Genomic DNA, 12,404 nt, shown 5'->3' on the forward strand with positions numbered 1-12,404 from the left:
AAACGTAACCACAATCTATGTAATAAGAAATAAATAATAAAACCAAAAAAGTAGTAAAAATATATTTTACAGTACTCTGTACAAGACCTCACTAGAATTAGTATCATGTTATCTTAATATAAAAAGATATAACATTAATTTTGAGATGATAAATTCACAAAATTTAGAATACTTTATAAAAGAAATGGCAAATAGTTCATATATATATATCTGGCGAATTAACTCAACAATCCAACGCACTATATTTCGACTCCTATATACAGGGAGCTCAACATTATTTATATATCCTGTTATTCTCTATTGATATAAATTTACTTAGATGTATAAAAGATATATAATATTTACATAAACTGATTCTTTTACAAGTGATTGCACAAAGATTTAATTATCGTAATATAAACATTAGAAAATGTGTCATATACATAGAAATCGTAAAGTATTATGAATGAAGTCACAAAAGTACTTAATTTTGACATAATCAGTTTGTTACTCATAATACTGAGCCCCCATAAGAAAGTGAAGGTAAACAAACATTAAACATCTTAAAGAACTATTCAGTATTTAACTAAATTATAGAGATTGTATTATTACATACAAAAATAAAACATGAAAATAGGCGTTGTATACGTGCCTGATTTGTTAAAGACAAATTAATAAAAATATAAACATTGACACAAATATATCTTATAAAAATGGGTAGCACATCAGTAGTTCTACATTTTGTTTAATTCCAATTTTTGTCAATTTAGCCTAGTATATTTTTACTGTGCAATAAAGTACTTTTTTCTTCTTTATAAATATGTAACAAAAATAGATAATAATAGATATTTATATGTACAGAGGGGATATGTGAAATCTATTAATAGATAAGCTTGATTACGTTCTTAAATTAATCTATAAGCCCATACAGCAAAAAATACTTATTTAATTTAATATCAGCATAAACTGCAATAGTATGCATTTACCTTCATTTAAATAGCTCATTATGTCATTTCTTGTCGATTTATTTTTCCTTAAAAAGATTATTGATAAATCTTTGTAGAGAAATAAATTGGAAAATTGGACGTACAAGTTGCTTATTAAAATTTTGTAAAGTTATCACGCGAACTAGGTACATTTTTAATATTCTGTATACACATTTTATATATAAAACCGTTACGTAATATTATAATATAAAATTAATTAATTGCATTTGTAATACATAAATATCATTTATCAATATTTAATTATACTGTACATTATTTTTATATTAATCATAAGATAATAAACCATTCGATGTTTAGAGAAGTGTACAAATCATTATCGAGTGTCATATGTTTTTTATGCTTTCTCTCATTTATAGCTTATGTCCAATGCTATAATTTTCAAATTTTTGATTACCCCCATTTTAGTATTCTCTAATTATTTAGAAATACCCATTCTCTTATTTAAAGATCGGGCATCATATACTATACACTTAACATGATTAAAAACTAAGTAGCATTTGCATAATACACATAATGCATTGCATATTCGCGGTTCGTCTTAATAATAACAACATACGAGTATACATAAGCTCGTTTTATGTCAAAATTACATAGATGTTGATTCATCTATGTAATTGAGTAGATCGTATTTCACAAGTACAAACAATATATTTCTCAAGTTCAAATATATCTAACAATCACAACAATTCTTTTGTAAAATATTAGACTGTTTGAACTTGTAAAATTACTCAACTCTAAAAAATCCAGGCCTTTTTTATATCAGCATGATTTTGTGCTAATTATATTTTATAGCGTGTCAAATAGGAATAAAGTTATATTTAATATTTGTAGTAATATTTGTAATTAATGAATATAAGAAATGAATATTTGTGCAAAGGGAAGTAATATTTAATAAAATAATATAAATTCTGAAAGTATTTATATAATAATAATTCTGCAAAATTGTACAATTTTATATATATTGCATAAAGAAAAATATATATAGAGAATTCTAATTTTTCTTAAAATGCAATAATATATACAATGACATAAAAAAGGCCTGGTTGTAAAAACTCGCGTACTCTGTCAATGACTAGCTTAAACTATGCATACATATATTCTTGCTCGTTTTTTATGACTGTTTTAATGGCATTGCATTATTCAAAACTTTGTTAGAATAGTGTTCTTATCACTTGCTATATAATTTATAAAATCTCTACTAAATGTTCTTTTTATGATTAACAGTGTATAATTGATTTTTTTTTTATTCTGAATTAGTTTTAATTTATATAAGATATTTATTTATTTTCTTTTTCGTTAACTTTGCAAAATGCTATTAATGATAATAAAATACTATAGAAAAACAATAAAAATAATATTTACAATTGAACAATTTGCATATGCAAATAGCATGTAATACAAGTTTTAATTTGTTTGATGGACAATAATATGAACAAAGAATTGTTAAATTTTACTCAATTAAAATCTCTATATATGATTGCACTGTTGAGGAATAAGTAAACATATTTTATAGTATTATTTGCCTCAATATTTGTTGAAATATAGTTTCAAGAAGAATATTAGTATGCACATTGCTATCCATAAGAAGGATAATATAAATCTGTGATTAATTATGTCCAGTTAATTTCATGTAACATCAAAATAAATTTGTTGTTAAAATTTATAGTCTTTTAAAATATACTAATTAATGTTAATAATATGATGAAGAATTTGTTGCGAAATTTGTAAAGACAAAACAATCATCTCTCGAGAATCACACTTATCATAATGTATCGATGTTTAAATAACAATTTGATTATTTTGACAACAATAAGCTGTCTATCGATAGATATATGCCACATAATTTACTTAATTTATTCTTATTACTATAATATTATAAAGGACCCTTTCATCACAAAATATATGATACAAACGTAATACATTTTGTACATACTTTCACAAGTGAGGGCACTTAGTATTTAATATATCCATGAATCACTTATATCGCGTCATTTACAATATCACGATATAACATTATCCTCAACTTCATATTTGATGCAAATTTAAAAGATGCTTCCTTAAGTGCCAACCTTGATTATAGTTTGCAGAACACTTGAATAGATGCACAAAATAATGTAAAAAAAAAAGCTCATGTCAATACATCATTATGTACATCTATATTTTACAGGATATAATGTCCAAGGCCCTCATTAAAATGATTACATTTTTTAAATCATAGATGAACTATGTTTAACTGCATTCTTCAAGCACCTACGGACACATCGTTTTATTGCACCACATGATTCATTATGTTTTATCTTCACTATAAAGGAAGTCTTATTAACATAAAGTATAAATTCTATAACCATCAAAAGTTAATTTACTTCTTCTCATTGCATTGTACTTGGCACAACTGTCACTTTACAATATTGTTCGTCTGATGACTGACCAATAGTTTGTGGCAGTGGCTTATCAAATCTATCATGTTGTGTATAAGATGACGATGTTGTAGATGGTATTTGTTGATCTAATTTTGGATTTTCTGCAATGGTTACATATCCAGAGCTTTTATTATTAACAGGCACCATTTTATCAGTATCCAATCCTATGCTTGGTTTCAGATTTCCACCTGACTGCCAGTATAAAGGAGATGATGTTGGAGAATCATCACTTTCACCTTCATGTATTTCTGAATTGGAAGTTTCTGTTTTTTCTCTTTGCTGTTGTAGCATGTGAAAAACAGATGTTGCTAGAACATATGGTTTTGATGTTCCATCTGTGGTACTATGTGGAATACATGATTTTTGTGAGGAATCCAATGAACTAGTTACGGCACTTGACTTTTTTGTTATTTCAGGTATTGATGACACGGTAACATATGGCTTTGATGATGAATCAATCAAAGTTTGTGTTAACGTGGTTGGACTTATAAAAGAAGAAACGAACGGTTTATTACAAGAATCTGTTAAAGATGTTGAAGCAAAAGGAGTAGATACCATACTTCTCTTAGAATCTGTATTGGTTAAATTAAATGGTTTTTTCAGTGTATCTATTATACCTGTTTGTACATACGGTTTAGAAGTTTTATCTGAAACGGAAAGTGGCGTTATAGTTTCGGATTTTAATTTATTTCGTTCTGTAAATGTTATATCGTCAAGGTCATGGAATGAATCTGTAACTTTCTTATCTTTTCCTTTCTGTTCTAGAGATGCCAAAGTTATATATGGATTAACGAGTTTGTTCTCTGTTTTAATGCCAACAGTTTCAGTCATTTCTGCATTTTCTTCTGATTTAGATCTCATAGGTTTAGGAATTCCATCAATTATACTGTAACAGCCAGCATTGAAAGGTTCCTTGGGAACCAAACTTGGATTACTTGATAATTCTTCAGATGAAGGCATACTAATATATCCTGTTGATGACCATGTATGTTGAGAAGTAGTGTAACCTGTACTATCAGTTAAATTAGGAGTTGATCTTGCTAAAGATGATGTATCTCCTATTATTGGTTCTCCAGATTTTGCCACCTTTACATAAGAATCCCAACGAGCAGTTTCTGTTACTAGTACAGGTCTAGTGACACCAACATTTCTCTGGCGAAGACTAGATGATTCCCAAGCTGGTAAAGTTTCAAGCAATTTGTTAGGTGAGACTGGTATTGGATCTATTTCTGTTCCACTATCACTAGAAACTTGTGAATCTGATGTAAGAGAAGATGTAACAGACTCTTGTCCACTTGAACATCCGCTTGAATCAGCAGAGGATTGTCGTATATGTTGCTCTCCCCCTTTTTGAAGCAGTTTCTATAATAATAAAAAATCATTGTAAATCAATAAGAATTATTATATATATAAAAAGAGAAGTTAATTATCAATATTATCATAAATTTAGAATATGCCTTACCATATTTGGTGCAAGTCCTGGTGGTAATTTGACTTCAACATCTTGCATAGCCTTACACTTCAGCCACATCCTGCAATGAAGAAATCGAAAAATACAGTATGTTATAAAAATGTAATCTACATCGCATAAAAGAATACAGATAAACTACAAACAGAATATTTAGGAAAACAACAAAAAAGAATTTCTATTTACCTCTTAGACGTATATGCAAGACAAAAAAGGAAAGCTACACCACTCAGACTACCAATCACCCATATAACTACCCATACTTTAAATGATGGTCCTGTAACACAAAGGAGAACATTGAACAATAGATGATACTGGAAAAATAATTAATTTGTATAATTACCATCACTGTAGCAGTTTCCTTCTCCAGGATCTGACCAAGGTCCTTTTAGATAAGTGTTATCTGGAGCTATATTAACAGCTCTTACACGAAATTGGTAAAGTCTTTCTCTACCTACAGTTTTACAATCAGGAATTGGCAACTGGGCGTCTGCAATGTGTATTACAATAATTTATATAATATGATATTTTGTTTCATTTATATAAGTATATTAAATATCACTCACTCACCAGTCTTTGTACTATTTTGAATTTCACCATCACTAGAAAATATTTCATAATAATCTAAATGACCAGCTGAATTCTGTGGTTTAGACCATATGACAATTACTTGACTCGAATTCATAAATCGTACATTTGGTACATGAATTTTTCCGGGTACGCCTATTTCCGTGACTTTATAAATTGTTGGAGATTTTACGCTACAAGACACAGTACAAGCAGCAACATTAACGCTATAATTTTTGTACGCTAAAAGCTCCTTTAATTCTATATGATTAGCTTCTTCAACTTTTTGTGCACGACCATTATAATAAACTTCATAATATCGAAGTACACCATTCATCGCATCAGGTGGTTTCCACGTTATAAACATTGTTGTATTTGTAACGTTAACGATTGTAACATCCTTTGGCGGTGTACTTGGTGCAGCTTCAAGAGTTGTATTGTATAAAGGATCACTATGTAAACCTTCTCCACTTTTTGTTAATACAGCCACAGCCAACATATATGTAGTATAAGGTTTTAAGTTATTTACTATGCCATGTATTGTATGAGGATCTGCTTTAATGGTAGTATTTAATTTAGAACCTTTACAATTGAGATTAAATGGAGACATTATTGGACAATAATAAATATTAAATCCTTCTACAATGCCAATACGATCGGAACAATCCAATTTCCATCCAACTTCGATAAAATCAGAGCCAATACGATTTATCCACACAGATTTCATTTTGCCTACAACTTTATTATGAATTACTGTACATGATGCCCAAACCATTCCACTACTTCCTTTTTTTGTATTTGCCGAAATTGCAAACTGATACACTTTTTTTGCGTCAGGTACAGTCATATTATAAATTGTAGTATTCTTTGATACATGGACCCAATCCAAATAACCCTATAATAGAATATGTCATTAAAATATTAAATAAAATATTCTTTTGTTACATATTTATAACAAATCGTACATACAGTGCATTGATAAGGTCGATCGCGCTCATTATCACACCAAAATATAGTGTAATTTGTAATTTCTGTATTCATACTAGGTGGTTTCCATGATAATTCATATAAACCTCCGTCGAATGCGATTTTAGTAAATGCTACTGGTTCACGTGGAACTGAAATGAATCCAATATTAATATTTTTGTATTGAGTTCTATTTGTGTATACACACACACACACACACACACACACACACACACGCACGCACGCACGCACACACACACACGCACGCACACACACACGCACGCACACACACACGCACGCACGCACACACGCACACACACATATATATATATATTCTTATATTCTTACTTTCAAATTTGCTTGGTACAAATATTTTAGATCTCTCTTTACTCATACCAATTATATTTGCTGCAACAATTTCGAAGCGATAACTATTGAAACTTATCCCTTTGAATTTTGCATATGTTCTGGTTGTCTCATTTGGTATAAGAGCTAATTTTCGTCCACTTTCTTCTACATAATCAATTTGATATTTAAAATTATCACCATTTTCCAAATATTGAGGTATAGCTTGCCAATATAAATATATATCTCTGTTAATATTATTCTCTGCTATTTCAAAACTTCCAATATCAGTACGTGGTGGTAATGCAGGCACTGAAAATATCATATATATGTATAATTAGAATATGCATTCTAAACTAATAGTTAAATATTATCTTACATCTTGCTGGTGTTCTAAACGTAATATCACTGAATTTACTCCATTTATCTTCTCCTACTGCTAGAGCACTTTTCATAAAAACACGGACATCATAACCAGTATTAGCATATTTCAATCCAGTAAGATTGTAATATCTTTTGGGCATGTGTATTTCATTTGTAATATTGATTATCTAAAGACACCACAATTACAATAAATATATAATAGTAGTTGTATATAATATTTTGTTTATTTATAAAGTGCAGACATACCTGCCAAGACTTTTGATGATCCCATTGATTTTGATAGGTGATTCTGTGATGTAAACCAGGAGGAAAATTTTGCATTGGAAATGGCACACTCCAATGCAAGATTGCACTATCTGATGTTTTATTAATTACTGATAAATTTGCTGGTTTTGCTGGTATAACTGTAAAATATAAATAAGCAAATGATAGAAACCTTAAATCATTATTAAAAATGACTATAAAAATAATTTATAGCTACAAACCATGAGCAAAATGATGAAATTTATATGATACACTTATATTTCCCAGTACATTTTCTATATTTAATATAAATGTGTAATACTCATATGGTTGTCTGTATATTGGATTTGTAGATGCATCCCATAAACAAGTATTTGGTTTATTTTGTTTCGGACAAGGATATAACTTCCGGCCTCCTGCTCTTCCAGGTAACTTAAATACTAAGGTAAATCTTGTAGTAACATAATTTTGCACCGGATCCCAGGAGCAAATCATATTTTCCCAATTGTAAGATATACAACTGAAGTTTTGCGGTTCTTGGGGTTTAACTATCAAGTAAAATATAATAAATATAAACATAAAATGTATAAAATGTATTACTGCAAAAAAATTTTATTGCATTTAAAAAAAAAAAAAATAATGTTATTTACATGATTGAAATTATATTGTTACTAATAAAGTAAATAATGATATGTTACATAGCAATGTATTGAATTTTGCATAACGATTTTAATTTCTATATTGTTTTTTTATTTTTTATCTTATATTTTTTTTCTAGTAAAAAATTTTTATTATTATAAGTTAAATATTAAAACAAATATTTCTAAGTAAAATTTATGTATATAATAATATTTGGATTCTTAGATACATTTAATTTTTTATATGCTGTTGATATCTTAAAGGATGCATAAGCAAAGTTTCCAAGATATACTCATGTCAAGTGTCAACTTCATGAAGCTAATAAGTGGGGGAATTCAATACTCAGTCTTGTTTCTATCTATCTTTTGACCCAGGCTGATAAGCCTATATGAATGACGCATTTTCGTAGGAAACTCATATTGCAGATATAAAGTTTATTTTATAACTAAATAAATTTCCTATTAAAATTTTAAACCATAACTCAAAGTTTATATATTAAAGTATTAGTTTAAAGTAAATAAAAAACTCATTTAAAAATTTCTAACTGCCATGCAAATTCTATAGTATATGAAAAGACGGACTAATAAAAATAATAATAATAAAAGTAATACTTACAACCAATAACAACTTTATTCAAACAAACTGCTTCATGTTGTTTATTATGATCATTAGATAATTTCAATTTACAATAATACATATCTTCTGCAGGTGGTGGTTTTTCTACATACATTGATATTGTAGTTTCATTGATAATAGTAATATATTCTGGTTCCATTTCTTTCATATTGCGAAAGAATATTAGATCAGAAGAATTTTTTCCAGGAAATGCAGTGTCTATATATGTCTTATTTAATATACAAAGAATTTTCAAAGATTGACCATATTCAAGAACAATGTCACCTTGTGGCCAAGTCCCTAGAAAGTAACAAAATTATATAAAATTATTTAATCTTATCCTAAAAAATTCATAAATATAAAATAAAGTAAAATAATTTATTGTATGATGCTTTAAATTGTATGATGCTAATATTGAAAAAAAATATCTTTTATATATGATCATTAAAAACATAATTTTTTTGAAAATAAAAATATTCTTTTTATATGCAATAATCATATTTAAATGTTAAACGTTAAATTTGATTTAAAAATTTGCTATTAATATAGAAATTGTAATAAATATAATCTCAACAAAATCATGTTTATAATTAATATATTTATTTGAATTTAACATTATACATTTTAACCTCAACATGAAACTGTATTTTCCCTGCATCAAATATAGATATATCCATTTGGCTCAACTTTGGAATTCCAAAAGAAAAGATAAGAAGTAGGTTTTATTTATAATTCTAGTAGACTAAGAAGATATAGAGTAACAGTATAAACTTATGTGTAATGTTTTTAATAACCTGTAATTTTATCAATAATTTAATTAACAATTTATAGTTAATAATTTAATGTGTACATATATAAATTATATGTATACGTTAATTAACTTCTACTATTCTTTTAATAATAATAATCTATCTATTAGAAATATACATATAATTTTTTTTTATACTTTATCTATTGGATGTGATATAATATGAAGTAAAATAATAAAAAATATTATCAAAATATATGGAACTTACATCCAGGAGTTTTTAAACCAACTGCGCACTGACTGGGATCTGCATTACAGATATTTGTACATAACATGCCAATAATAATTATAAAAATTGTCCTCCAAGTATGGCTCTTCCATTTAATATCTGTTGATTGTGCAACTGATAAACCTAAACTATAATCAGAATAATCTCTTGTTACAGAAGATCTATTTAACAAGTTAAAATAGCTGCACGTGCACAAACAATTCTTCGTTAAATCACAACAATCACTTTGCCTTATTTCACATTTACACGTAAAACATGTAACTTCCTTTTCTAATGAACACTGACAAATGGAGCACATTTTAACATCACATTTGTTATATATTAGACAATCATTTGCTTCATTTTTTAAATGTGCTTTATCTTTATGATATAATAAATGATTTCTGTCTGTACAGCCATGATTTGTTGGATCTATGTAGTCTCCACAAATTTTATAAGACTCAGACATGCTATGTGCACCTGTACACCAACATTTATCATGCTTCGATCTAGTCTCTGATTTTAATAACGAAACTCGATTCATTTCTCGAGGATGCCTTCCAAAACATGCTGTATTTGAAGACATATTGAGCTCCCATCACTGAAAAATAAATAAATTATCTCAGCATAATCTTATGAAATAAACTCTTTAACTATTAACTTTGAAAAATAATAAAAATTTATATGAACTTGTAATAAATAATACAAGTTGCTTAAGAAGTTTCAAAAAAAAGTCACACTATTATTAGGTAATATAAAGTAATAAAACTTATGAATTGAGAAAGATGTATACCGCACGAAAGCTTTAATGCAACTACAGTATGATAGGATGAGATCAAGTAAAGAATCAAATCAGATTGAAAAAGGATTCATAATCTATCTACAAAACAACGATTCATTCATCTTATTTACTGGAATCATTAAAAAAGTATAAAAAATCAAAAAATCAAAATATTCTATCTAATTGCAAAAGAACTTGCACAGTAATTTCCATATCAACAAATTCATATCATTACATCTGATATATATATATATATATATATATATATATATATATATCATTATATCAGATATTATATCAGATATTATGACTCGAATATAATACAAATTGTTCTACACATGAGTTAAAAATAAATTTGATCAATATTATAAAATTTATTACTATAAACATACATCCTGTGATAAAAATTCGCTAACATAAACGTTGCATATTATTGAAGGAATAAGAATCTCAAATATCACTTGCATTAAATTTTACATTATGAAAACAGAAATGAAGAGAAAATCGAAAGTTTTGCATGTCTTGTCTATTATTCCAAAATTACAAATGATTTTGATTTATAATTCAAATAAATCTTTATTAAAGGCAATTTGTACGCCTACAATACATGTTTTATCAAATCTTCATACGTATGTATGAATTAGTAACTAATTGTGTATCTAGGTATGTATTACACACTCGTGCATATGTGCAATAAGTAGCGTAATATTACGCGTGCTTGCGCGAACGTTAATTGGTTAAAAAAATAGATTGTCGAAGATGACGATGATATTATAAACACGGGGACATACGTTGTACATTACAGAAAGAGAACACAACGTGAGATCAACAATGCGTACGTTCACTAAGTACGCACATATGTACGAGCATGTATGTACATAGATACATACAAACACATATAGGAACATTGAGCCTCATGGCAATCGAAAAATATGCGTTCGTCAATGGTCTCTTACTAACAAAAGAAAAATCTATTATACTAATGTATCTTTGAAACGCAACATGTAGCATTGCGAAAATAGAACTTAGGAATAAGAAAAACTATCAATAAGGAAGGGAAGAAGTGAAGGTATAGGGACTAGAAGGAAGGTGTGTGAAGCAACGAAGAGGGGGGGGGGGAGGAAGAAACATTACGATCATGGGAAAGTCCAAGAAATCATAGAAGTAAGAACGAGAGAGAGTAGCTCACCCTCGACTTGACGCCGTCGAATTTCTGTCTATCTCTCATTGCACTTCCATGAAATCTAAATAATCCACCTTCATGCCACACTCCACTTTACTATGTATACTTCTTGAAAGACACACACACACACACACACATACACGCACAAATATACACGCGCACCACCAGCAAGAGAAACGAAATGAGCAAACCCGTTTTACCCGCTGGGTATTAATGCTTTCCTCGACGTACCGTAAACGCGTTACCTCAATGTATTATTATTTTTCTTCTAAAAACACAGACTCCATCGAACGTGGTTATCACGAGTCGTAATTTCCACGCACGTCGCAGCCGCATAAATCGGCCGTGTCACTTCATATTTGCGAAAAAATTCTGTTTACATTCCCCGAGAGGGGCCCAAGAATAAGTGTATATATATATGCGATATCACATTCTGGGTAAAAGTACGTGCGATCAATCGACAGTGTTACCAATCTGATAGCTAATAGAGGCATAGTTAGTAAGTCTTTTTAAAAAGAACCGAGTAAGATGAATACTTCCAATCGTCGTTTTCCAATCAATGAAAGATATAAATTTAATGAATTTGCCTTAATTGGATTTTATGATAATTCTTTTTTATGACGATATGTAAACATATCGTGTTCAGGAATTGCAGTATGATTGACGTCATGATTGAATGTCAAACGCCATATTCTTAGAAACGAAGGCGCAGGCTTCGTTGTTGGAACTGATCAAGCGAAAGCGCCATTTTTTAAATTATGACGCCCAAACATCGTATCATAAATTATCAG

The 12,404-nt window shown here is 28.6% G+C and overlaps 1 protein-coding gene across 4 annotated transcripts; it reads right to left on the reverse strand.

The window, feature by feature from the left end:
- Positions 1–1,884: 1,884 nt before the first annotated feature.
- On the reverse strand, positions 1,885–12,018 carry LOC124949076. 4 transcript variants are annotated; one of them, XM_047493619.1, is made up of 13 exons: positions 11,620–12,018; positions 9,650–10,250; positions 8,634–8,933; positions 7,622–7,927; positions 7,383–7,540; positions 7,132–7,303; positions 6,756–7,064; positions 6,411–6,559; positions 5,445–6,336; positions 5,218–5,364; positions 5,061–5,151; positions 4,869–4,938; positions 1,885–4,768 (listed from the first exon to the last, which is right to left on the reverse strand). In XM_047493619.1, exons 2-13 carry the CDS (start codon positions 10,233–10,235, stop codon positions 3,356–3,358), a joined length of 4,593 nt encoding a protein of 1,530 aa, XP_047349575.1. In that variant the 5' UTR covers positions 10,236–10,250; positions 11,620–12,018; the 3' UTR covers positions 1,885–3,355. The 4 variants fall into 4 exon arrangements, with proteins under 4 accessions (XP_047349575.1, XP_047349578.1, XP_047349576.1 ...); XM_047493622.1 differs by lacking the exon at positions 11,620–12,018 and adding an exon at positions 11,321–11,540; XM_047493620.1 differs by lacking the exon at positions 11,620–12,018 and adding an exon at positions 10,823–11,310.
- Positions 12,019–12,404: the final 386 nt, after the last annotated feature.

Source organism: Vespa velutina, chromosome 5 (genome assembly GCF_912470025.1).
Source record: "Vespa velutina chromosome 5, iVesVel2.1, whole genome shotgun sequence".
In the NCBI taxonomy this organism is placed as follows: Eukaryota; Metazoa; Arthropoda; class Insecta; order Hymenoptera; family Vespidae; genus Vespa; species Vespa velutina.

Coding starts and splice junctions, on each gene's coding strand:
- LOC124949076 (XM_047493619.1), bottom strand. CDS start 10,235: ATGTCTTCAAATACAGCATGTTTTGGAAGGCATCCTCGAGAAATGAAT. Junction 7,541..7,621: donor ATTTCATCATTTTGCTCATG/GTTTGTAGCTAT, acceptor TATATTTTACAG/TTATACCAGCAAAACCAGCA. Junction 7,065..7,131: donor GTTTAGAACACCAGCAAGAT/GTAAGATAATAT, acceptor TGATATTTTCAG/TGCCTGCATTACCACCACGT.